We start from the raw sequence: 27,982 nt of genomic DNA on the forward strand, positions 1-27,982 counted from the left end.
GAGCGGTGAGGTGATGGGCAAAAAAAGCTGTCGCACGGCGGCACCACGCTGGCGGGATGCGGGTCTCCAGAGTGCTCTCTGCAAACAGGGTTGTAAAGGCCTATGCAAGATGTATTGTTTTTCATTTCTCCGTATTAACACATAAATCATGGTAAATAGTGTCTGTAACTAGACAAAGTCCTTACATTTCAGAAGGATAGAAAAATGTTTTCGAAATTATGACATTTTTGATCCCTTGTTAAATTTTAGGGTTAATTGCGTGCTTTCTTTATGGACGTTTAATGCGCACGGCAGGTAAAGTAACTATTATTCTACTTGTCACATATGATCGTGAGGTGCACATTGTACAGTCTATTCTCCATAACTCCACTAATTCTGACCAAAGTCGTGTTTTTTAAATATGTATCCTATATATTGGCTTTGTATATCCAGCTAAAAGTAGTTCACTATTTGTGGAATAGGATGTGAAGTTATCACATGCTATTGAAAGACAAACACTGTCGCTCATGACCATTGATATGGTAAAGTCATTGGCGCCGTGGAGTTGCCTGGGAGACGCTCAAACATCATGCGCAGTTACTCTGCAATGAAGCAAGCTGTCCCAACTCACCACACACCCGCTAAGTGCGATCAACCAGCGAGAAGAATAAAGACGATACGCTCATCTTGAACATGTTATGTGGGCTAAAGAACAGGTATTTTAGAACCATTGCGCATTACGGGATTCATTATTTTTTTAAAGACATGGAAGCGGTGAGTAGACTTCTTAGATTTAAGACGGTTGAGTTCGATCGGGTTGTCTAGAAACATTTATTGAAAACTAAGTTCGCCAACAGTATCGGTGCACTTTGTGTGTGTGTGTGTGTGTGTGTGTGTATGTGTGTGTGTAATGACCATCTCGCGGTTGGTATTCGAACGTTTCTATTAAAGCAATCACAAACACCAAAATCACAAGCCTACAACTGCATCAATTTAACTTATATCAAATGTTGCTGTATTTCACACGTTAAAGTTGATGTTTATCACAATTGAAACAGTACAGGACATATCTGCACTCCAATGTGAGGCTATATTTGTTGTAGTGCTGCTATCCATGTTATGAGAACATGTTGCTTCCAGTAGTAGCCCTGCTATTTGAACGTGTTGAATAGACATTTAATAATAGCTTTAGCCAGCAGTGAAAGCTCTCAGTTATCGAAGTAACTCTAAGAATGACTTATTTTAACGATGAAAACATGGATGTTCTTCTGTAGCCTAAATTAATTCTATAGATACATTTCTATGTATCTACATTTCAGAGGCCAAAGTTGAAAACCTTTCTTTTTTTCGTCACCCTTTTGACTCATGAGTCCAGCTGACATTTAAAGCCATTTAAAACAGACTTAAACAATTGACTCCGGGGCATGAGTCATTAGTCACTCTGACAAGTAGCCTAGACACCAGCTGTAAGGAACAGTATTTAATTCGCCACCAATTTGAACCTGTTTTCCCAAAGGGGCCCCTCTTATCAACTTCCTCCTCAATGAATCAGTAAGCTAGGAGCTAGTGTAATTACAGCCACAGATGAGCCCAGAGCCATACGGTCTAGTCTAGGACCTACTGTTGGTGAACTCATTTTCTACACTTATAAATGATATGAGTGAAGATAATCAAATGTATGCCTACATTTAGGATAATGTTACCCCCACAAAGGGTGTGTATGCGCGCGTGTTTGTGTGCTTGCCTGCATATATGTGTGTGTGTGTGTGTGTGTGTGTGTGTGTGTGTGTGTGTGTGTGTGTGTGTGTGTGTGTGTGTGTACGTTCAAAGCTTAATTTGCACAAAGTAATCTCATCAGAACCTATGCCAGCTCCCATGGTCTCTCCTCAGTGTCATGCTGCTGACAGAGCTGAAGCCTGCAGAACTACATTAGACCATGAGATGCTTCCTCCCCAGGCTTAACCAAACCCACGGGAGAGGAACAGATGGTGCTGGTGGCTCACTGTGGCCGTCTGTATTGTTTGTCAGCCTCGCTGTGCTCTAAACAGTGCTAAATACCTAGATACGGGAGGGGGAGGAGAGAGCTAGGGTATTAAGGGGGAGGAGGGGGAGAGAGTAGACCTGCCAGACATGATTAGCTGGTCCCGGGGGTGAAGGGGTTAGGGATGCCATGTGTGTTTGTCGTGGCTGGCTGCCTCTCTCTGACAGAAGGAACTTCAGAGGTGTCTGTCCAAGAAAAGCTGAGAACTGCCCCAAAAAATCTTGAATTATTACATTGATGACATGTTATCTCCTGTTCAAGCCATTTTACTTTCCTTTGTCATTCATGTTAGTTCTAGACAATAGTGTTTGGTTCATTATTTATGTAGTTCCCTTGCAGCATCAGGTCTGACTGGGTCTTGATTGGGTTGGGTGGACATTTTGAGAGCCAGCTGATGTTTGTGTATTGAAACACCCCATACACTCCCTGAGTAACATTCCTAGCTTTTTGCTTCTCCATTCTACTGTCCCTAACCAGACAAAACTTCAGCTTTGTGAGAACGTTTTCCTTGCATCTTGAAATTCATATAATCCTCACACAAAAAAGCACTTGCTCCTCATCCTTTGTCTCTTTCTGAAGAAAAATAATTATACAATTTGACCTTTAAAAAAACACTTGCAAGTTCAGTTGCCCTTGAGTATGGTGTACACACACCAGCTCACTTTATTTCCCTAGTGAACATCTCATAGTCATACAATCATATAGTTGGTTAATCCAGATTAATACTGGGTAACATCCTTAAAATAGATTGTAATCCACAGCAGCAATGGCAAATCAGGTTGGTTGTATACTCTTAATATACAGGTTCTGGTTGAATGCATTATGATGCACTTCCGGTCACATTTTATATCCCTATAATGACTGTAGATTAATAAAATCAGCCTGAAGGACCCAGGGAGCAAAGACGTAAGTGGTAAGGGGGTATTAGATGACAGAGAGATATTCAGGCAAGGACAGGTGGGGACAGAGTGACAGACATAGGGATGGGGACTCAAGGGATTGGGACAGGAAAGTGAGGGCAGGTCAGGGAGGTTGCCATGTGTGGAGTTAGATTAGCTCTTCTGTTGATTGTAAACTAGGAGGAGGGAGGATAAAATGGTGGTTAGGTATATAGTAGGTGGTTCTGGTAGTAATGTATGTAGTAGGTGGTTCTGGTAGTAATGTATGTAGTAGGTGGTTTTGGTAGTAATGTATATACTAGGTGGTTCTACTAGTAAGGTAACACTAGATGCGATAGGTAATCAAAGATCAGGGTGAGGTAACCAGGTTGGTTATTACTGTCTGTGCCTTTAGGTGTAAATATACTGGTCTAATGTACCATGTGCAAAATTGAACATCAGAACATGAATAGTGTTTATCTGGTGTCTCAAACTTATTTTGATCAGGGGCCAAATTATGTGTTCACCGAGGTCCAGAGGGCTGTGGTGTGTTGCTGTGCCTTGGTTCTGGTAGTAACGTCCGGAGGGCTGTGGTGTGTTGCTGTGCCTTGGTTCTGGTAGTAAGGTCCGGAGGGCTGTGGTGTAATTCTTTGCCTTGGTTCTGGTAGTAAGGTCCGGAGGGCTGTGGTGTAATTCTTTGCCTTGGTTCTGGTAGTAAGGTCCAGAGGCCTGTGGTGTGTTGCTGTGCCTTGGTTCTGGTAGTAAGGTCCAGAGGGCTGTGGTGTGTTGCTGTGCCTTGGTTCTGGTAGTAAGGTCCAGAGGGCTGTGGTGTGTTGCTGTGCCTTGGTTCTGGTAGTAAGGTCCAGAGGGCTGTGGTGTGTTGCTGTGCCTTGGTTCTGGTAGTAAGGTCCGGAGGGCTGTGGTGTAATTCTTTGCCTTGGTTCTGGTAGTAAGGTCCGGAGGGCTGTGGTGTATTTATTTGCCTTGGTTCTGGTAGTAAGGTCCGGAGGGCTGTGGTGTATTGCTTTGCCTTGGTTCTGGTAGTAAGGTCCGGAGGGCTGTGGTGTATTTATTTGCCTTGGTTCTGGTAGTAAGGTCCAGAGGGCTGTGGTGTGTTGCTGTGCCTTGGTTCTGGTAGTAAGGTCCGGAGGGCTGTGGTGTAATTCTTTGCCGTCAAAATCGGCAGAAACAGTAGACGATGCAGGACACAGCATTTACTATGACGGCTGCGGTCCGCGACCACAGCTGTCATAGTAAATGCTGTGTACTGTATGCCACCAGTTTGAGACCCCTGGAGTACATAACAAATATATTGTGGCTGTAATAATGAATAGTGTAAATTTGATAAGAAGGAGGTAAATGTTGGTAGCCTCTCATCAAATGTCATAGGCCTAGCTAGCTAGCTATCACAAGACTTCACATTATGGCTCACAAGACGAGAACAGTGGTAATGCTGCTGCTCCATCCTAACCCTGCTTATGCATTTCAGAACCTGCTCACCACCTGAAGACAACTGTCCCAGTTGAAGTGCTATGGCCCCTGCTGCAGTGAAGAGTCCTAGCCTCAGGCCTTCATAGTGGACATTGCCCTATCAACACACACAGGTGTAGGCCAGGGTCAGACTCCCGGAGCAGGGATGATCACTTCTCACCAGAACGGAGGACCCGGATATGTAACAGAGGACCCAATGGGGCCTGTAAATGGCACGGAGGGCCCTGGGAGTGGAGCCAAGCTGCAGCAGCGAGAGAGGGCTGTGGATGTCCCCCCTGGGGACCGGGTGGTGGGAACTGTTAGCAGCATGGTGCAAGGTTCCCGCAGCAGCGCCCAGATGGAGAGGATGCAGCAGTACCAGGAAGAGCTGAGGAGGAAGCGGGAGGAGGACGCCTACAAAGGGAAGCATGAAATCGATCTCAACGCGTCGCTCAGGCTCAAGAAGTTGGCCCAGAACCCAGCCAAGACGGGTATCGACAACCCCACGTTCGAAGCGCCTGAGGCAGGCAAGGAGACCAAGGATGGGAGCCCCCTGCCTGGTGGGGACACGGCTGCGGGTGAGTAGAATCATGAGTTAATGAAGGGAGGGGGAGGCAAAGGGGTAGGTGAAAGCGAGGGTGAGAGGGGATGGGGTAAAGAGGGGGAGGGGTACCTCTGTGAGAAGAACAATAGAGGTGTTGGGAACTATCATAAGGATTCTGTGAAACAAAGGAGTCGGAACAGTGTGCAAGGAAAGGGCTGAGCCAGGGCCATTGATGGTGTGAGGATGGGGGATTAAAAGTGACTGTCAATGGAAAGACTCCCTCCATTTAGTCACATGGAAGTCACTCACTCCCCTCAACTCTGGTAAAGAGGATGGATCCATTTGGAGTGAAACTCTTCTGTTTGGAAGTCAATTTTTCAGAGGTATTCTCATTCTGGCATTGCACATGTAGGCCTGAAATATATCTGTTTCATTGGAGGGTGATTGTAAATCATATGAAGGTGGTATAAGAAGTGGTGTTGGGAGCAACTTATATAGGCAAGGAACCAACGGGAGTGACATATATAGGGAAGGAACCAACGGGAGTGACATATATAGGGAAGGAACCAACGGGAGTGACATATATAGGGAAGGAACCAACGGGAGTGACATATATAGGGAAGGAACCAACGGGAGTGACATATATAGGGAAGGAACCAACGGGAGTGACATATATAGGGAAGGAACCAACGGGAGTGACATATATAGGGAAGGAACCAATGGGAGTGACATATATAGGGAAGGAACCAACGGGAGTGACATATATAGGGAAGGAACCAATGGGAGTGACATATATAGGGAAGGAACCAACGGGAGTGACATATATAGGGAAGGAACCAACGGGAGTGACATATATAGGGAAGGAACCAACGGGAGTGACATATATAGGGAAGGAACCAACAGGAGTGACATATATAGGGAAGGAACCAACGGGAGTGACATATATAGGGAAGGAACCAATGGGAGTGACATATATAGGGAATGAACCAACGGGAGTGACATATATAGGGAAGGTAATCAGGGAAGTGATGAAGACCAGGTGAGTCTGATGACGCGCAGGTGCGTGTAACGATGGTGACAGGTGTACGCCATAACGACTAGCCTGGCCGGAGAGGGAGCACACGTGACAATATGTAATTATTGGCGCAGTCACGTCATATTTTTCAATATAGTGTAGGCCTTCCGTAGGCGACATGAGTCTCACTAGTGTTGAGTAATGTGGTGTCGGTCTTATTTATTTAAAGAGTTTATTTATTTATAGCTCAGCAATCAACACCATAGTACCCTCCAAGCTCATCATTACGCTCGGGGCCCTGGGTCTGAACCCCACCCTGTGCAACTGGGTAGGAAACAACACCTCCGATTCACTGAACCTCAACACAGGGGCCCCACAAGGGTGCATGCTCAGTCCACTCCTGTACTCACTGTTCACCCATTACTGCATGGCCACGCACGCACGCCTCCAACTCAATCAAGTTTGCAGACGACACAACAGTTGTCACGCCCTGACCATAGTAAGCTGTTTATTCTCTGTTGGTTGGGGCGTGATAGTGACTAGGGTGGGTCATCTAGGTTTTTTGTATGTCTATGTTGGCCTGATATGGTTCCCAATCAGAGACAGCTGTTTATCGTTGTCTCTGATTGGGGATCATATTTAGGTAGCCCTTTCCTCATTTGTGTTTGTGGGATCTTGTCTACATAGAGTTGCCTGAGTGCACACCAGTAGCTTCACGTTTCGTTTATGCTTTATTGTTTTGTTTTGGTGAGTTTCAGTTTATTAAAAATATGTGGAACTCTATTCATGCTGTGCCTTGGTCTACTCATTACGACGAACGTGACAACAGTAGTAGGCCAGATTACCAACAATGACGAGACAGCCTGCAGGGAGGAGGTGAGGGCCCTGGGAGAGTGGTGCCAGGAAAGTACCCTCTCACTCAACATGAACAAAACAAAGGAGCTGATCGTGGACTTCAGGAAACAGTGGATGGAGCTCGCCCCTGTCCACATCAATGTGACCGCAGTGGAGAAGGTGTAAAGTTTCAAGTTTCGTGGCGTACACATCACTGACGATCTGAAATGGTCCACCCACACAGACAGTGTAGTGAACAAGGCGCAACCTCAGGAGGCTGAAGAAATTTGGCTTCACCCCTAAAACCCTCACAAACTCTTACAGATGCACAATTGAGAGCATTCTGTCGGGCTGTATCAACGCCTGGTATGGCAACTGCACCGCCCTCAACCGCAGGGCTCTCCAAAGGGTGGGTGCGGTCAGCCCAATGCATCACGGGGGTCAAACTACCTGCCCTGCAGGACACCTACACCCCCAATGTCACAGGAAGACCTAATAGATCATCAACCACCCGAGCCACGGCCTGTTCACCCCGCTATCTTCCAGAAGGCGAGGTCAGTACAGGTGCATCAAAGCTGGGACCGAGAGACTGGGAAATCAGCTTCTATCTCAAGGCCATCAAACTGTTAAATAGCAATCACTAGCTGGCTTCCACCCTGTCGTGTAACCCTGCACCTTATATACATACAGGCCACTTTAATAATGGAACACTAGTCACTTTAATAATGTTTACATACTGCTTTACTCAACTCATATGTAAATACTGTATTCTATTCTGCTGTATTTTAGTCAATGCCACTCTGACATTGCTCAATCTAATATTTACATATTTATATTCCATTCTTTTATATTTATGTGTATCGTTGTGAATCATTTTTAGACACTACTGCACTGTTGGAGCTACTCAACTCATATGTAAATACTGTGTTCTAGTCAATGCCACTCTGACATTGCTCAATCTAATATTTACATATTTATATTCCATTCTTTTATATTTATGTGTATCGTTGTGAATCGTTTCATGTGAATCACTACACCCGCAATAACATTTGCTAAATATGTGTATGTGACCAATAAAATTTAATTTGATTGGATTGTGAATTTAATATCTTTTGTGAGGTGAAACAAGATTGTTCCTCAGAGAATTTGTTTTCATGTCAGTTGGTTAGCCTTCGAGGAGACAGTAGGTTGTGGTTGCCGACCGGTTTTAGCGGGGGGACATGCACACACACACACACACACACACACACCCTCCCTGCTTCTTCTTATCTCAGGTAAACGCCCCTTTAGGAGATCACTGTCTAGATAACATTAATCAAGTAAGCTGCTGTAATCTGTGGTTTATATGAAATCCATGTATTAATCCATGTACCTGGTCAGTTAAACAGAACACCTGCTGATTTAGAACAGTAGGGAGGGCCGTGTAAGCAATGCTTTAGCCCCCCTTTCCCCTGGTGTCACTGTGCTCCTCAGAGTCGCTATATGTAGGTGGTACCTTCAGGCCAAACTTGATGCAGATGTCAAATCCTGTCTGGGTGCAGAATCCCACTGGTGCACAACCCCAAACAGGTTTTGGCACCAGAATTGACTTTGGCATGACAATATCCCATTAGTAACGTGGCTTTAAAATTCCCATGCTGTCTCTGTGTGAGCAAACGCGTGCTAGCGCCAGAGAGGTTTGAAACCGAGAGACATGTGATTTTACTTTCTGAAAATTCCTTGTGGACAAATGTACCACTTTGGTCTGAATGTTAAAGGTCATTACAGGAGGTAACAGCATGTTGAACCTCTCTCTCTCTGGCCCTAGTAAATAACACCTCACACAGAGGTGAATGATACTGGAAATTAGGCAGTTGAGCCTAATCAACCTCTTTTTCTAACTGTTTTATATTGTTTATTGCCTCCTTTGTATTGCACCTTTACCACGTATTGCATTATGGTGTTATTGTTGAGATTTAAATTTAGACTTTTTTTGATATTTTACTGGACTGTTGAGATGTAGTTCACAAGTAAAGCATTTTATTGCACCGTTTACACCCCACTGTATCCTGTGAATATGACGAATACATTTTAATTTGGGCTCTCCCTACTTTTCTCTCCCCAGAGCTGGAAGATCTGCTGGAGGCCCTACGACGGGTGCAGAGCTGCCTAGTGGACACCCAATCGCAGGCCGACGTGGCTCTGGTGCTGGGCATGCTGCACAAGGAGGACTTCCAGAGCGCCTTCACCATCCACAGTGCCGTGACCCAGCAGATGCAGCCGCGCGACAGCCTGCCTTTGCCCCTCACCTCCCAGGCCCAGGGCCTCTGCCTGGAGGTAGAGTGAAATGCTCCAGCACTCTAGTGATCTAGAAATGAAATGGATCTTCTATCACCGATGTATTGGTCAGAAGGTAGGGGGAGAAAAAAGGAGGTAAGGTATCAGGAGGGAGGTGGAGGAAGGTTTGGAGGCGAGGATTTGTGGGGAGGAGAGAAGAATATGTGGGTTAAGGAGATATGTTGGGCAATGAAGAACAGCTGGGCAGGGAAGTTGAGAGAGATGGGAAGAAGGAGAATGAGGATGAGAGGAGGGTGACAGAGAAACTACAAAGAAATAAGGGTAATGGAAGCCAGGCACATAACTGTTGATTAGAGATGCAGTCTCATATTGACTTGGAAATGATCCTTGGTGTGTTGGAACTACATTCCCCATCTCACATGTTGTTTCTTGCTTCCATGGCATCACCATTAAAGGGATAGTACACGCAAGCTGTCCCTGTAGACTTCCAGTCATTGTGTTAATGCTAGCAGTTGATCTAGAAACGACCTTAAACTTCCTTTATTAAACTGCACACAGGGACAAAACAATGGTCTCTGAGAAGTGCTTGACTTGGGCAGAAGCTCCCCGGAGCTGAGTACCGGCACGTCAAATGTTCTACTGCTTGAGCTCCTGTTCCTCTTGGATAATATTAGCTCAGAAGTATTGTGACGCTCATGCACCTAAATGTAAACAAAATGAGTACCGGGACCTATTTCAGTCCAAGTCAAGCACTTTCTCTGAGTAAGTAGATAAAAGGACTTCATCGCCAAAATGTTGCACTATCCAGTTAAACACCTCACAGCATATCACAGCTGGGGGTAATGTTACCCTCTGTACCAGGAGTGACAGAGTAACACAAACTCATCACTGTGTCCACACCTGTCTGACCACTGTTCTACCTGACTGCTTCAGTGACAAAATACAAAAAATATCATAGGTCTCTGCCAAGCACAACCAGCTGTGATTGACCTGTGGGTCTATACATTGTCTAGTCCATACATATCCATCATTCATTGGCCTGTACAGCCACATAGTCTGTCCGATAGCCTGTTATGCTACAGTCCTGTAGATCTAGCTAAGCTCTCACCACGTACAGGTCATCAGGTCCTTAGGATTCCATATGATCTGATGGAATGTATTAGGTGCTGGTCCAGAAGGAACAAACAGTGTGACTTCTATCAGACCATGGTTGAAATAGTATTAGCTTTTCTTCCAAATGATTTAGCTGCACTTGACTGAGCTTGCCTGGTGCGTTGGAACCAAAGTGTAAACCTCGTCCATTTGGCACGCTGCAGCAGGCTCAATAAAATACTCAGGCATTTTAAGGAAAATAAATAGTACTTGGACCCAGGTCTGATTTCTATAGGAAAGCTGGCTGTAAACCAGTCAACATATGATAACTGACAAAGAGGCTGCTTTTAAGGGTTCATTTGGACTGAAAATAGCACATCGGTACCATTGCTCTTGTGATGTGAAGATGACATTAAGGACACGCGTGTAGGCTTCGGAAGAGGACCTCGGTCAGTGAGATACTGATCTTTCTCACACACACACCATCTCTGTTCATACATGCAGACACTCACACAGAGCAGCTGGCACAGCGCCAGGAGATACTTAGCAAGGTGGTAATAGTTTGAGCCAGTGGACAGTGTGTCTAAACTAAGTGGCTGGTGGCGTGGGCCTTCCTGATTGGCCCTCGGGGCCAGGTAATCTCCCAGCAGCCCCGGGGCCTGGAAGGAAGTGGCCGAGGATCTGCCACAGCCAGAAAAAGAAACTCCAGCAGCTTACAGGGTAGAGGGGCATGGGCTGGAGGGAGGTGGAGAGGAGAGGAGGAGGCTGGGGAAAAAGTGTGTCACCTCATTACAGAGAGCTTTGATTAGTGTAAAGGATGAGCTAAAATAGAGCCAGGGAGTTTTTATTTTATTTTTAATTTTACCTTTATTTAACCAGGCAAGTCAGTTAAGAACATATTCTTATTTTCAATGACGGCCTGGGAACAGTGGGTTAACTGCCTGTTCAGGGGCAGAAAGACAGATTTGTACCTTGTCAGCTCGGGGGTTTGAACTCGCAACCTTCCGGTTACTAGTCCAACACTCTAACCACTAGGCTACCCTGGGAGGCAGGAGGGCTAGAGAGAGCAATAGAGGAGGGGAGGAGGATATAGGGAGGGAGGAGGATATAGGGAGGGAGGAGGATATAGGGAGGGGGGATAGAGGTATAGAGGGAGTGAGACGGATGGAAGAGGGGAAGGAGCGAGGAGAATGCAGGGGTGGTGGGAAAGAGAGGATTGGGGATTCTCTTCTTTAAATGGGCTGTTTTTTATATTTTTCTATGATGATGATGATGACAAAGGAATTGTGGATCTTTCTGGATTGTGGTCATTCTGAGGACCATGAAGCTGTTAAAAGACTGACTGTAGAAACACCAACGTCATGACAGTAGAACCAACTCCTCATGCTTCTATTTGACCTCACATGTTGGGAGATTAATTCAGGGTCTTTCATTTCCAAGGCAACAGCCAGAGAGAAGAAGTAGTTCCAAATGGCAGTCTATTCCCTACATGCACTCCTTTTGACCAGAGGGTGCCATTTGGGCGGAGACTAAGTCCCGTTACAGTAGAGTGTCTGGAATGGGAAACCCCACTGCGACTTATTAGAGAGCAGCCAACCTGTGTGTGTGAAGGAATCCAGTTGGTCATCTTAACAGCAGAATGGTCTTTGACATGACCTTCACGTAAGAACTAAATATTTACTGTTATGGCGTTCGTATTTGGACAAAATACCTCTGATAGCACATGAGCTCTCAGTCATAAAGCTGACACTGTCTACACATGGTATACATCGTCCAATGAAATGCTTTGTTTTAGGTTCCTTCTCGACAATGCAACAACAATAAGAAATAATACAAGATAAGAATATGAACATAAAGTCAATGGCTCAGTGGAATAGAATAGACATTTTAGCATTAGTATAATACAGGAAGGGGCCATATAAAGTCCAATATTTACACATGTATTGACACGTGTACTGGGGAAGACGATTACAAGCAGAGTAGATGTACCATCGGTGGTTTTAACAATGATGTACTGCGAAGTTGCTTCTGAGGAATGACTAAAGCCTTTGCTTGCTTGTTGACAATGTGTCGACTCATGACTGGTGATCAGGAAGTTGAATAATTGAACTGTCATGTTGAATCACGCATAGAGCCTCAAGGAGGAGTTTTCAAGATGGCTGGTGATGTTATTAAGTCATGAACACTTTGAATTGCATCACTATTCCAGATGACCAATGATGCTGATCTAGTGCTACTTATACAGTTTACCTTAATCTGACCCCTTTCTCTTGCTTGCTGTCTCTCGATCTCTCTTTCTTACAATCTCTTCACCTCCTCTCTTGAACTCTCCCTCTCTTCCTCTCATTCCCTCCCCTCTCTCTCTTTCCATCTCCTTTCCCATCTCTTTCCCTCTCTCTGTCCAGGTGCAATACATCCTCCAGTCCACTCAACATAAAGAGGGTGTAGAGCTCAGTAACCTACTCACCACTCCCCATCTCCAGGTAAGAGACCTGGGACACACCAGAACTCAACCCTTAACCGTGTCAGTGTTCCCGAGCTGGCCGCCTGAGAGGTACTATGGACCAAATCCCCATTTGGAATTTGTCAGTGTTACTGAGATATATGTGAATATGCTCCATATACCATAGGCTCCATATACTGTATCATAGGCTGCATATACTGTACCTTATGTTATATATACTGTACCATAGGCTTCATATACTGTATCATAGGCTGCATATACTGTACCATATGTTATATATACTGTACCATAGGCTCCATATACTGTATCATAGGCTGCATATACTGTACCATATGTTATATATACTGTACCATAGGCTCCATATACTGTATCATAGGCTCCATATACTGTACCATATGTTATATATACTGTACCATAGGCTCCATATACTGTATCATAGGCTGCATATACTGTACCATAGGTTATATATACTGTACCATAGGCTGCATATACTGTACCATAGGCTGCATATACTGTACCATAGGCTCCATTTACTGTACCATAGGCTCCATATACAGTACCATCGGCTTCATATACTGTATCATAGGCTGCATATACTGTACCATAGGTTATATATACTGTACCATAGGCTGCATATACTGTACCATAGGTTATATATACTGTACCATAGGCTGCATATACTGTACCATAGGTTATATATACTGTACCATAGGCTGCATATACTGTACCATGGGCTCCATATAATGTACCATTGGCTGCATATACTGTACCATAGGCTCCATATACAGTACCATCGGCTTCATATACTGTACCATAGGCACCATATACTGTACCATAGGCTCCATTTACTGTACCATAGGCTGCATATACTGTACCATAGGTTATATATACTGTACCATAGGCTCCATATACTGTACCATAGGTTCTATATACTGTACCATAGGCTCCATATACTGTACCATAGGCTGCATATACTGTACCATAGGTTATATATACTGTACCATAGGCTGCATATACTGTACCATAGGCTCCATATACTGTACCATAGGTTATATATACTGTACCATAGGCTCCATATACTGTACCATAGGCTGCATATACTGTACCATAGGTTATATATACTGTACCATAGGCTCCATATACTGTACCATCGGCTGCATATACTGTACCATAGGCTCCATATACAGTACCATCGGCTTCATATACTGTACCATAGGCACCATATACTGTACCATAGGCTCCATTTACTGTACCATAGGCCGCATATACTGTACCATAGGTTATATATACTGTACCATAGGCTCCATATACTGTACCATAGGTTGTATATACTGTACCATAGGCTCCATATACTGTAACATAGGCTGCATATACTGTACCATAGGTTGTATATACTGTACCATAGGCTCCATATACTGTACCATCGGCTGCATATACTGTACCATAGGCTGCATATACTGTACCATAGGTTACATATACTGTACCATAGGCTCCATATACTGTACCATAGGCTCCATATACTGTACCATAGGTTATATATACTGTACCATAGGCTCCATATACTGTACCATAGGCTGCATATACTGTACCATAGGTTATATATACTGTACCATAGGCTCCATATACTGTACCATCGGCTGCATATACTGTACCATCGGCTGCATATACTGTACCATAGGCTCCATATACAGTACCATAGGCTTCATATACTGTACCATAGGCTCCATATACTGTACCATAGGCTGCATATACTGTACCATAGGCTGCATATACTGTACCATAGGCTGCATATACTGTACCATAGGTTATATATACTGTACCATAGGCTCCATATACTGTACCATCGGCTGCATATACTGTACCATGTGCTCCATATACAGTACTGTGGAAATGTTTTAGGCAGGTTTGAAAAAAATGTAAGAATGCTTTAGTAAGAATGTAAGAAAGTAAGAACGCTTTTAAAAATAGACATGTTAATAGATTATATTTATCAATTAACAAAATACAAAGTGAGTGAACAGAATAAATATCTAAATCAAATCAATATTTGGTGTGACCACCCTTTGCCCTTCAAAACAGATCAATTATTGTAGGTTCACTTGCACAAGTCAGGGTTTTTTATAGGCATATAGTCAGGTGTATAATTAAACAATTATACCAAACATCTGCCTAAAACTTTTGCACAGTACTATACCTTTATGTGAAATCCTGAACCATCGTCACTGTTATCCAGTCTTGACATCAGCCTCCTCCAGAGGAGCTCGGGAAAGTCACTGATCAGTGGGTTTTATATGGCTCTTTATGTGGCTTTGCTCTGTGACTGAACTAAAGGGCGTGGGAAACAGCCCTAACTCTATGGGTTGCCCAGACTTAGTCTTTAATAACCTCTTGTATCGGTGATATAACAGGGCATGTGGGTTTTGGAGTTTGGATGGTTAACATGATGACAGTGTATCCAGCTTGCACACAGAACTGCCTTTGTTTGTGCTTCCAGCTTGAGCATGTCATCGATTTGCAGAGTAGCACAAGAGTTGCCTTTTGAAACTTGACCCTGCCTTGCTGGTCAGTGTCCAGCCCAACATGCACACAGACAGGTCACTCAGTATGGATGGCTTACGGCTGACCTTTACATGAATGACCCCAGGTCCGTGTGCCAGCCTGGTGTTGACACCGCTCTCTAAGTAGACACTCGTAGTGCACTGTCATGCCGTTGCGGAAAGAGATTAGACATGTCGTAGGCAGTGAGGAGGGATGGGAGATGGATGTGTGAAGACGAGGAAAGAAATAACATGCTACAACTGGGCAACTGAGAGGCTCAACACCTACTGTGTACCACTGGTGGCTGGTGACGCCTTCATTGGGAGGAAGGGCTCATAGTAATGGCTGGAACGAAATTAAGTAAGCCATCCTCCCCTCACCAGCCCCCTGTGCTGTATACCCTAGAAGGTGCAATCAGTAGAATATAGAGAGGATCCGGGCCCTGGTCTCCCTAGACAGACGCCTTTCCTCCCACAATGTACCAATGAGCTGTTGCCCTAGGTCTGGGAATTTCGAGACTAGTTGTGTTATAATCTCCACCCGGCACAGCCAGAAGAGGACTGGCCAACCCACATAGCCTGGTTCCTCTCTAGGTTTCTTCCTAGGTTTTGGCTTTTCTAGGGAGTTTTTCCACCGTGCTTCTACACCTGCATTACTTGCTGTTTGGGGTTTTAGACTGGGTTTCTGTACAGCACTTTGAGATATCAGCTGATGAAATTTGATTTGATTTGTGTGCCGACACGTGACCGTGACCATGTGACTGTGTGACCTGCCAAACCCCACTGTTGCTCCATTGACTCCACTGGGCATCATGTCCAATTAAACACAGGCATTTGCCGCAACGGCAACCAACAGGCAGTGGATTATCCCTCCCTCCGGTTATGCTGCGGACCGTGACCCCTCCCACTATCTGACCCCTCTTAACAGCCCTCACCCGAGCTACACACACACAGACACATACACACACAGGTAAACAGATCAACAAACCCCCATGTAAAATGGTAGTGAATAGGTAACCTGCTAGGAACACACTGCCTCCCTCTCTCTCCCTCTTCTCCTCATTTCCCTTCCTCCTCATCCTTCTCGAGATCGAGGTGTTTTTATGATTGATGGAGGCGAATCCTGCCTCCTAAATGCAGGGCAGATTAAGAGGGATTGTGTGTACGCTGGAAGCTTAGCCAGCCCTCAGTCAGCCCTCCTTTCTGCCTTCCCAGGTCTCTCTTCTGCGGGATAAAGACACTCATTTGGTTTAACGGTTATTAATTGCGGCATACGGAGAGCCCGTCACCTTAAATGAAGTGAGGGGGATATCTTGGCTTCGAGGTGGAGTCTGCTGTCGGCTGGTGTTGAGGGAGGGAGGAAGAGAGAGACAGGGTGGACTTTGGGTAAAACGTGCATGTTTAATCATAAGGGATGGAAGCCGAGTTTCAATTTCCAGTTATTTATTTATTTTATTTACAGTTATTTACAATAACTGGTGAATATGAAAGTGTGTTGTTGTGAGTTGAGTTGTGTTGTGAGTTGTGTTGTGAGTTGAGTTGTCTTGTGTTGTGTTGTCTTGTGTTGTGAGTTGTGTTGTGAGTTGTGTGTTGTGTGTTGTGTTGTCTTGTGTTGTGAGTTGTGTTGTGAGTTGTGTTGTCTTGTGTTGTGAGTTGTGTTGTGTTGTGTTGTGAGTTGTGTTGTCTTGTGTTGTGAGTTGTGTTGTGTTGTGAGTTGTGTTGTGTTGTGAGTTGTGTTGTGTTGTGAGTTGTGTTGTGTTGTGAGTTGTCTTGTGTTGTGAGTTGTTGTGAGTTGTGTTGTGTTGTGTTGTGAGTTGTGTTGTGTTGTGAGTTGTGTTGTCTTGTGTTGTGAGTTGTGTTGTGTTGTGAGTTGTGTTGTGAGTTGTGTTGTCTTGTGTTGTGAGTTGTGTTGTGAGTTGTGTTGTCTTGTGTTGTGAGTTGTGTTGTCTTGTGTTGTGAGTTGTGTTGTCTTGTGTTGTGAGTTGTGTTGTCTTGTGTTGTGAGTTGTGTTGTGAGTTGTGTTGTCTTGTGTTTTTGAGTTGTGTTGTGAGTTGTGTTGTGAGTTGTGTTGTGTTGTCTTGTGTTTTGAGTTGTGTTGTGTTGTGAGTTGTGTTGTGTTGTGAGTTGTGTTGTGTTGTCTTGTGTTTTGAGTTGTGTTGTGTTGTGAGTTGTCTTGTGTTGTGAGTTGTCTTGTGTTGTGAGTTGAGTTGTGTTGTGTTGTCTTGTGTTTTGAGTTGTGTTGTGAGTTGTGTTGTGAGTTGTGTTGTGTTGTCTTGTGTTTTGAGTTGTGTTGTGTTGTGAGTTGTGTTGTGAGTTGTGTTGTGTGTTGTCTTGTGTTGTGAGTTGTCTTGTGTTGTGAGTTGTCTTGTGTTGTGAGTTGTGTGAGTGTGTTGTGTTGTGTTGTGTTTTGTGTTGTGTTGTGAGTTGTCTTGTGTTGTGAGTTGTGTTGTCTTGTGTTGTGAGTTGTGTTGTGTTGTGAGTTGAGTTGTGTTGTGAGTTGTGTTGTGTTGTGAGTTGTGTGTGCACTGTGTATCAAAAAGCTCCAATTCATCCAAGTCACTACTACAACAATCAAATGGAATAAACACCCAGTTTCCACGGCACACACTCCTTGTCTCCCATGTACCTGTGTGTTGTCTCTCCCAGGCTCTGATACAGGCCCATGACAGGGTGGCAGAGCAGGAGTTGGAGCCGGACCCAGAAGAGAGTGTGATTCAGTACATGGGAGAGACCGTCAAACTGGTGCGGCTGGAGAAGGCCGGTGACATGCCTCTGGTAAGACACACACACACACACTCATCTGATTAAAACAATCAAGCTGACAAGGTAAAAATCTGTCGTTCTGCCCCTAAACAAGGCAGTTAACCAACTGTTCTCTGGTAGGCCGTCATTGTAAATAAGAATTTGTTCTTAACTGACTTGCCTAGTTAAATAAAGGTTAAACTTAAAAAATATAATAATAATAATGTACTGTATTTGTATAGTAATGTACTGTACTGTATTGTAAATTCTCTGATGTAGACTTGTCTTTCTAGTTGGTGTGTCTTTATGTCAGGTACATCTAGGTGGTTTGTACTGATAAGTCTATCTGACTGGTAGTGTATTTGCCTGTGTGTCTTGTCCCCAGGGAGCCACAGTTCGTAACGAGATGGACAGTGTGGTGGTGAGTCGCGTGGTGAAGGGCGGGACAGCCGAGCGGAGCGGACTACTGGCCGAGGGAGATGAGATCCTGCAGATCAACGGCGTGCCCGTCCGTGGGAAAAACGTCAATGAGGTCCATGACCTTCTGGTGAGGAATTGGTTAATTGAGAATCACTCACACTGGATATCACACACACACACACACACACACACACACACACACACACACACACACACACACACACACACACACCCCTGGGTCGCTCCTCTTTTCAGTTTGTTGCAGCTAGCAACTGGAACGAGCTGCAAAAAACACTCAAACTGGACAGTTTTTCTTCATCTCTTCATTTAAAGACTCAATCATGGACACTCTTACTGACAGTTGTGGCTGCTTCACGTCATGTATTGTTGTCTCTATCTTCGTGCTCTTTGTGCTGTTGTCTGTGCCCAATAATGTTTGTACCATGTTTTGTGCTGCTACCATGTTGTGCTGCTACCATGTTGTGCTGCTACCATGTTGTGCTGCTACCATGTTGTGCTGCTACCATGTTGTGTTGCTGCCATGCTGTGTTGTCATGTGTTGCTGCCATGCTGTGTTGTTGTCTTAGGTCACTCTTTATGTAGTGTTGTGGTGTCCCTCTTGTCGAGATGCGTGTTTTGTCATATATATTTTTAATGTTTAATCCTTCGTCCCCGCAGGAGGCTGTTTGCTGTTTGGTAGGCCGTCATTGCAAATAAGAATTTGTTCTTCACTGAGTTACCTAAGTCAAATAAAAAACATGCACCGACACACACATAATGTGCCCATTGACTTGTGTCAGTATGTCGCTTTGATGCCATCAGATCTAATTCATATAACATTTAATGTAGCCTCGGCTCGACCCCATCTTTCCTCACTCTTGAAACCACAAAACATTACAGTACATGACACTACATTGTGTAATACTTAGTTAATTTGAATGAAGCTGATTCCATGTACTGTAGATTGGTCTCTCTCCTCAGACGGAGATGCATGGCACCATGTACTGACCTTCCTCCTCATCCCCAGCTCTCAGAATTTGAAAACTCCCCACACAAAGAGACGGTGGTAAGGCTCCTTCAGGGTGTGTGAGTGGTAATGGTGTGAATGAAGTGTGTGTGTAATTCCATGTACTGTGTTGTGTGTGTGTGTGTCTCTCTCCTCAGACGGAGATGCTTAGTTAATTTGAATGAAGCTGATTCCATGTACGTGGATTGTACTGCGTGTCATTGCGTGCGTCAGACGTGCTTAGTTAATTTGAATGAAGCTGATTCCATGTACTGTGGATTGTACTCGTGTCATTGGTCTCGTCCTCAGACGGAGATGCTTAGTTAATTTGAATTAAGCTGATTCCATGTACTGTGGATTGTACTCAGCGTCATTGGTCTCTCTCCTCAGACGGAGATGCATGGCACTTTGACCTTCCTCCTCATCCCCAGCTCTCAGACGAAAACTCCCCCACACAAAGAGACGGTGGTAAGGCTCCTTCAGGGTGTGTGAGTGGTGTGTGAGTGTGTGTGTGTGAGTGGTGTGTGAGTGGTGTGTGTGTGTGTGTGTGTGTGTGTGTGTGTGTGTGTGTGTGTGCGTGTGTGTGTGTGTGTGCGTGTGTGTGCGTGCGTGTGCGCGTGCGCGTGTGTGTGTGCGCGTGCCTGTCTGTGTGCATGCACAACATGTGTGTTCAATTATTACATCATAATCAGTTACTAAATTCTTCTGAGCGATGATGATGATTATGTCACCCATGTGTTCAGATGCACGTGAGGGCGTATTTTAACTACGACCCATCTGATGACCCGTACGTGCCGTGCAGGGAGCTGGGCCTGTCCTTCCGGAAGGGAGACATCCTCCACATTATCAGCCAGGACGACCCCAACTGGTGGCAGGCCTACCGGGAGGGAGATGAGGACAACCAGCCCCTAGCCGGGCTAGTACCAGGTACCTCACCCTAACCCCAACCCTAACAACCCCTACCCCTTCATTTTTTCCCCCAAGTAAATGTTTCTGTCTTCCTTCCCCCTCTCCCAGGGAAGAGCTTCCAGCAGCAGAGAGAAGCTATGAAGAAAACCATTGTGGACAGGAATCCTGACAGCCCAGGTAAGGGGATTACTATATATACTGCTCAGTTACACACTCCAGGCACTATCACAGGTGTCTAAACACACACACACACACACACACACACACACACACACACACACACACACACACACACACACACACACACACACACACACACACACACACACACACACACACACACACACACACACACACACACACACACACTAACACACACACACACACACACACACACACACACACACACACACACACACACACACACACACACACACACACACACACACACACACACACACATTATGATCTGATATGCTCTAAATCATCTGTTGATCATTTTCCACTTCTCATTTTCTCCAGGGAAGCTTTGGTGTTCAAAGAAGAACAAAAAGCTGAGGAAGAAAACCATGTTCAACCCCAGCAGCAACGTTGGTAAGGTTCTTTCTCCGACATCTTTTTGGTCCAATCCCAAATTGACTGCTAGACCCCTATGCACTTGTGGATATTTGATTGGTGTGAGGAATATGGTGAAAATTCCACTTAGCCTATCAGAGGTGGAGCTACTACCATATTGCTCACACCTGTCAAGTCATCTCAGATATCCACCACATAGGAGGGCATAGGTCATAGACACCCCATAGGTATAGGGGTTGATTTGGGACTTGGCATCTCTCTCTCAATGTCCCTATGTACATTATAATAGATTTTCAGACGATTGTAAAGTGCCTTTGGAAAGTTTTCAGACCCATTGCCTTTTTACACATGTAGTTACGTTACAGCCTTATTCTAAAATGGATTAAATAAATAAAACATCCTCAGCAATCTACACACAGTACCCCATAATGACAAAGCGAAAATAGTTTTTTAAAAATTAAAAACTGAAATATCTTCAGTTTGTGTTCAGCCCTTTTGCTATGATACTTGAGACTCAGTTGCATCTAGTTTAAATGTATCATCCTTGATCTTTCTACCACCTGTGGTAAATTCAATTGATTGGACATGATTTGGAAAGGTACACACCTGTCTATATAAGGTCAGTTGACAGCGCATGTCAGAGCAAAAACCAAGCCATGAGGTCGAAGGAATTGTCCGTAGAGCTCAGAGGCAGGATTGTGTCGAGGCACAGATCTGAGGAAGGAACCAAAACATTTCTGCAGCATTGAAGTTCCCCAAGGACACAGTGGCCTCCATCATTCTTAAATGGAAGAAGTTTGAAACCACCAAGACTCTTCCTAGAGCTGGCCGCCCGGCCAAACTGAGCAATCAGGGGAGAAGGGCCTTGGTCAGGGAGGTGACCAAGAACACGATGGTCACTGTCAGAGCTCCAGAGTTTCTCTGTGGAGATGGGAGAACCTTCCAGAAGGACAACCATCTCTGCAGCACTCCAGCAATCAGGCCTTTATGGTAGAGTGGCCAGACGGAAGCCACTCCTCAGTAAAAGGCACATGACAACCCACTTGGAGTTTGCCAAAAGGCACCTAAAGACTCTCAGACCATGAGAAACAAGATTCTCTGGTCTGATGAAACCAAGATTGAACTCTTTGGCCGAAATGCCAACGTCTGGAGAAAACCTGGCACCATCTCTATGGTGAAGCATGTTGGTGGCGGCATCATGCTGTGGGGATGTTTTTCAGTGGCAGGGAGACTAGTCAGAATCGAGGCAAAGCTGTGCAGTGACGCTCCCCATCCAATCTGACAGAGGATCTGCAGAGAAGAATGGGAGAAACTCTGTAAATATAGATGTACCAAGCTTGTAGCGTTTTACCCAATAAGACTCGAGGCTGTAATTGATGCCAAAGGTGCTTCAACATATATTTTGTAAATTAGCAACAATTTTTTAAAAAGTTTCTTCTTTGTTATTGTGTCTAGATTGATAAGATTTTAAAAATATATGTTTATCCATTTTAGAATGAGGCTGTAACCTGAGCAAATGTGGTCTGAATACTTTCCGAAGGCACTGTGAAATCGGTGCGAACTCGGTTCGGACATTACATTCAGAGGTGCTAAGTACTCTCGGCCAGCCTATGTTACTGGTGTGTCTTAGAGTTAAAGTATGAGAGTGGAAAGTCCTCTCCTAGCAGGAAGTCTTATTACCTCAGTCTTATTGGCACACAGGAGGCTGGACTCTGGGGCACATTCAGAAATAGATGGATTGGGTAGAACAGATATGCCTCTGACATGTACCCAGTAATCATGCCTGCTCTATTCATGGAATTTCTATCTGCCATGTTCCCCCTCAGCTGAATGTTGTGGAATATTCTGATAGAAATATGTTATGTAGAACATATATACCTATCTGATATGTATGTAGAGTAACATTTCTGCAACATTTCAATCTGCAACATCTTCAGTAAACCCCAACCTCTCTACTTACCTCTGTCGCGCCCAGACTACTCCGCCGATGACATCCTGACCTATGAGGAGATGGCGCTCTACCACCAGCCGGCCAGTCGCAAGCGACCCATCGCCCTGATTGGTCCGCCCAACAGCGGGCAGGACGAGCTGCGGCGGAGGCTGCTGTCTATCCAGCCGGACAGATTCGCCAGCGCCGTGCCACGTAAGTAGACCAATCAGAGAAGGGGATTGGGGGGTGGGGCAAGACTTGTGATGGGAACAAGATCCACTTGTTCTTGTGGGAGGTTCAGTTCGTGGCCTGTTAGGTTTTTATATATTATTTAAGTATTGTGATTATTAAACAGACTTTAAATAAAGTTTGATCGGGTTTGATAGCTTGAAGCATTGACAAATTACTGCAGCAATTCATCCAGGTAGGGTCGACGTTACCAATACATACAGATTAGCTTCTAACACATTCTCATTTCGTTTTTTATTTTAACTGTTTATTACAGTAGAGCAGACAAAAACTTAATTATACATTTATTATACATTTAACATACATTTAATATACCAAATTCTCATTTCAACAATCGTTATCACTCAGATACAACGAGAAGCCCACGGATACATGAGAAGAATGGGAGGGAGTACCACTTTGTGAACCGGCTGGCGTTTGAGACGGACGACGCAGCAGGGAAGTTCATCGAGTCTGGGGAGTACGACAGGAACTTGTACGGCACCAGCAGTGACTCGGTTCGACAGGTCATCAACTCAGGCAGGATCTGTCTGCTGTGCCTGCACACTAAGGTAGGAAACTACATTTTCATAAGCCCTACATAGCACTTCATAAGCACTACATAGATGCTTCATAAATCATGTATAAGTAAGTCATTCTACATAAAGGGTGATATGTCCTTACACCTGGTGCTTAGCCCTTGTGCCACACTTTATGGAGCATGTCATTTTAAGCATCTTTACAGGCCTTATGAATGGTTCATAAAGGCTTTTTAAACCTTAAAAGTTACGTTTAGTTTAAAGTGGGACTGTTAGCCGCTAGTTGAGAATATGTTGTGGAGGAAATTCCATATCATGTTTTGAAAGCATGACTATCCACGCTGCTATTCCTCTATCTCCCTTTGTTTTTATCATTTTCTCCCCTCCTCCTGCTGCTGTTTCCCTTCGGTCTCTCCGTCAGTCACTGCGGGTGCTCTGGTCCTCCAACCTCAAGCCCTACGTGATCTTCATCGCTCCTCCCTCTCAGGAGCGATTGCGCACCCTGCTGGCCAAGGATGGCAAAAACCCAAAGGTACTTATCTCACAAAAAGCCCTTTATCAGCAAGTACCATAGATACATTAATATCCACAGTGAATGTATAACATTAATCACACTTATCATGTTGATCATTATACCTGTGAGAAGCTATAATGAACTATTTCTCCTCTGCTGGTACAGTAATAGTTCTGCCTTGAGCTACATCTAGCTAGGATATCTCTATCCCCTGTCCTTCCTTCCTGTCTCCCTACATCTAGCTAGGATGTCTCTATCCCCTGTCCTTCCTTCCTGTTTCCCTACATCTAGCTAGGATGTCTCTATCCCCTGTCCTTCCTTCCTGTTTCCCTACATCTAGCCAGGATGTCTCTATCCCCTGTCCTTCCTTCCTGTTTCCCTACATCTAGCCAGGATGTCTCTATCCCCTGTCCTTCCTTCCTGTTTCCCTACATCTAGCCAGGATCTCTATCCCCTGTCCTTGCTTCCTGTTTCCCTACATCTAGCCAGGATGTCTCTATCCCCTGTCCTTCCTTCCTGTTTCCCTACAGCTAGCCAGGATATCTCTAAACCCCTCCTTCCTTCTAGCCAGGATATCTCTAAACTCCTCCTTCCTTCCTGTTTCCCTACATCTAGCCAGGATATCTCTATCCCCTGTCCTTCTTTCCTGTTTCCCTACATCTAGCCAGGATATCTCTAAACCCCTCCTTCCTTCCTGTTTCCCTACATCTAGCCAGGGTATCTCTATCCCCTGTCCTTCTTTCCTGTTTCCCTACATCTGGCCAGGATATCTCTAAACCCCTCCTTCCTTCCTGTTTCCCTACATCTAGCCAGGATATCTCTATCCCCTGTCCTTCCTTCCTGTTTCCCTACATCGAGCCAGGATATATACCCCCTTTCCTTCCTTCCTGTTTCCCAACATCTAGCCAGGATATCTTTAACCTCTGTTATTCCCTCCTGTGTTTCCCTGCATCTAGCCAGGATATCTCTATCCCCTGTCCTTCCTTCCTATTTCCCTACATCCAGCCAGGATATCTCTAAACCCCGTCCTTCCTTTCTGTTTCCCAACATCTAGCCAGGATATCTCTAAACTCCTCCTTCCCTCCTGTTTCCCTACATCTAGCTAGGATATCTCTATCCCCTGTCCTTCCTTCCTGTTTCCCTACATCCAGCCAGGATATCTCTATCCCCTGTCCTTCCTTCCTGTTTCCCTACATCTAGCCAGTATATCTCTACCCCCTATCCTTCCTTCCTGTTTCCCAACATCGAGCCAGGATATCTCTAAACCCCTCCTTCCTTCCTGTTTCCCTACATCTAGCCATGATATCTTTATACCCTGTCCTTCCTTCCTGTTTCCATACATCTAGCCAGGATATCTCTATCCCCTGTCCTTCCATCCTGTTTCCCTACATCTAGCAAGGATATCTCTAAACCCCTCCTTCTCTCCTGTTTCCCAACATCTAGCCAGGATATCTCTATCCCCTGTCCTTCCTTCCTGTTTCCATACATCTAGCCAGGATCTATACCTCCTCTTCTGTCACTCCTGTTTCCCTACATCTAGCCAGGATATATACCCCCTGTCCTTCCTTCCTGTTTCCCAACATCCAGCCAGGATATCTCTAAACCCCGTCCTTCCTTTCTGTTTCCCAACATCTAGCCAGGATATCTCTAAACCCCTCCTTCTCCCCTGTTTCCCAACATCTAGCCAGGGTATCTCTATCCCCTGTCCTTCCTTCCTGTTTCCATACATCTAGCCAGGATCTATACCTCCTTTCTGTCACTCCTGTTTCCCTACATCTAGCCAGGATATCTCTAAACCCCGTCCTTCCTTTCTGTTTCCATACATCTAGCCAGGATATCTCTAAACCCCGTCCTTCCTTTCTGTTTCCCAACATCTAGCCAGGATATCTCTAAACCCCGTCCTTCCTTTCTGTTTCCATACATCTAGCCAGGATATCTCTAAACCCCGTCCTTCCTTTCTGTTTCCCAACATCTAGCCAGGATATCTCTATCCCCTGTCCTTCCTTCCTGTTTCCCTACATCGAGCCAGGATATCTCTAAACCCCTCCTTCCTTCCTGTTTCCCTACATCTAGCCAGGATATCTCTATCCCCTGTCCTTCCTTCCTGTTTCCCAACATCTAGCCAGGATATCTCTATCCCCTGTCCTTCCTGCCTGTTTCCCTACATCGAGCCAGGATATCTCTAAACCCCTCCTTCCTTCCTGTTTCCCTACATCTAGCCAGGATATCTCTATCCCCTGTCCTTCCTTCCTGTTTCCCTACATCTAGCCAGGATATCTCTATCCCCTGACCTTCCTTCCTGTTTCCCTACATCTAGCCAGGATATCTCTATCCCCTGTCCTTCCTTCCTGTTTCCCTACATCTAGCCAGGATATCTCTAAACCCCTCCTTCCCTACATCTAGCCAGGATATCTCTATCCCCTGTCCTTCCTTCCTGTTTCCCTACATCTAGCCAGGATATCTCTATCCCCTGACCTTCCTTCCTGTTTCCCTACATCTAGCCAGGATATCTCTATCCCCTGTCCTTCCTTCCTGTTTCCCTACATCTAGCCAGGATATCTCTAAACTCCTCCTTCCCTACATCTAGCCAGGATATCTCTATCCCCTGTCCTTCCTTCCTGTTTCCCTACATCTAGCCAGGATATCTCTATCCCCTGTCCTTCCTTCCTGTTTCCCTACATCTAGCCAGGATATCTCTAAACTCCTCCTTCCCTACATCTAGCAAGGATATCTTTAACCTCTGTTCCTCCCTCCTGTGTTTCCCTGCATCTAGCCAGAGGAACTGAAGGAGCTGATGGAGAAGGCCTGGGAGATGGAGCAGGCCTACGGACACCTGTTTGACACCGCCATCGTTAACAGTGAGCCAGAAACAGCCTTCCACGAGCTGCTACGGCTCATTGACAAGTTGGACACAGAGCCCCAGTGGGTACCCTCCTCCTGGTTGTGCTAGAGGTCAACCCCAGGGAGCCTCATGAATGAGTGTGGCCTGGGGCGTGTTCATTAGGCACCAAACAGAGGAAAACAGATTGAAACAGGAAGGGACTACATGGACTCGTCCAATAAGAACCACTTGTTTTCATTCTCAGGACATTTTCACTACAGTGTACCCTAATGAACATGACCCACAGCTCTGAAGGAATGACCCTAAAAGGAAGAATGGACAATGATCGTTGAGGCCACCGTTAGACCCTCGTTGACACAAAATAGAGGGCCCATGCCTTCTCTGACCAAAAGGGTGACTTGTCCTTTAACTAGCCTTTTTATGGTAGGTGGACTTTACTACATTTGCAGGGATGGATACTGTCTGTGTGAATGTTCTTTTGTGTCAATGTCGTCAACATTCCAGTAGCCTATGCAAAGACATTTATCCGAAACTGTAGAAAACATATTTCAACCTCAATAGTTATTTATGATTGTAAAATGTGTATTTTTAAAAAGAATTTTAGAAGAGGTTTACAACGCACAGGAGCAATATCTCTCAATGGAGGACCAATTTGCAACTATGTAACTTTCTCCTAAAAGTGAGAACCAAAGAGAAGCAGTTTGTATTCTAAATATGGTAAGGTAGTTGCTGTGTATGAACGATAGTACTATGTTGTGTTGCTGCGCTTGTACCTCAATCATCACCTTAGTAGCTATTGTCTAGTTAGTTTATCGAGGGGCTTGATTCAGTCATTATCGCCGGAGATAATATAGCGTGCTTGAAGTTAAAGGTCATTTTCCAATTGAAAATCTATCTATCGGGAGTCCAGTCTCCGCAAACACGGGAATGTTTGCCTTTAAATTTCAATCGCACTGAACTTCAGCGTTACACATTAAATCAAGCTCCTAGTTAGGTTGAATAATTAGGAGCTGTAGCCTACTTCAACAATTAATCTGAAACATTTTTCATTGGTACTTTATAAGCAGAACTCAAGAAGCCATCTTCAATAAAAATTAACATTTCTCTTGAGCACAGTTTCATAATGTTGGGCATTAGATACAGGA

At 44.9% G+C, this 27,982-nt stretch overlaps 1 protein-coding gene across 2 annotated transcripts; it reads left to right on the plus strand.

Moving 5' to 3' along the window:
* The first annotated feature begins 151 nt into the window (after positions 1-151).
* On the plus strand, positions 152-27,947 carry LOC118387151 (protein PALS1-like). 2 transcript variants are annotated; one of them, XM_052524134.1, is made up of 14 exons: positions 152-294; positions 4,388-4,946; positions 8,866-9,077; positions 12,536-12,613; positions 17,778-17,906; positions 18,259-18,420; positions 19,690-19,767; positions 20,043-20,226; positions 20,317-20,385; positions 20,731-20,802; positions 22,760-22,927; positions 23,312-23,514; positions 23,903-24,013; positions 26,769-27,947. In XM_052524134.1, the coding sequence occupies exons 2-14, from the start codon at positions 4,535-4,537 to the stop codon at positions 26,943-26,945; spliced, it is 2,055 nt and encodes a 684-aa protein (XP_052380094.1). In that variant the 5' UTR covers positions 152-294; positions 4,388-4,534; the 3' UTR covers positions 26,946-27,947. The 2 variants fall into 2 exon arrangements, with proteins under 2 accessions (XP_052380094.1, XP_052380093.1); XM_052524133.1 differs by lacking the exon at positions 152-294 and adding an exon at positions 588-753.
* Positions 27,948-27,982: the final 35 nt, after the last annotated feature.

This window comes from Oncorhynchus keta, chromosome 8 (assembly GCF_023373465.1).
Source record: "Oncorhynchus keta strain PuntledgeMale-10-30-2019 chromosome 8, Oket_V2, whole genome shotgun sequence".
Lineage (NCBI taxonomy): Eukaryota > Metazoa > Chordata > Actinopteri > Salmoniformes > Salmonidae > Oncorhynchus > Oncorhynchus keta.

Coding starts and splice junctions, on each gene's coding strand:
- LOC118387151 (XM_052524134.1), top strand. CDS start 4,535: ATGATCACTTCTCACCAGAACGGAGGACCCGGATATGTAACAGAGGAC. Junction 4,947..8,865: donor TGGTGGGGACACGGCTGCGG/GTGAGTAGAATC, acceptor TTCTCTCCCCAG/AGCTGGAAGATCTGCTGGAG. Junction 12,614..17,777: donor TCACCACTCCCCATCTCCAG/GTAAGAGACCTG, acceptor TGTCTCTCCCAG/GCTCTGATACAGGCCCATGA.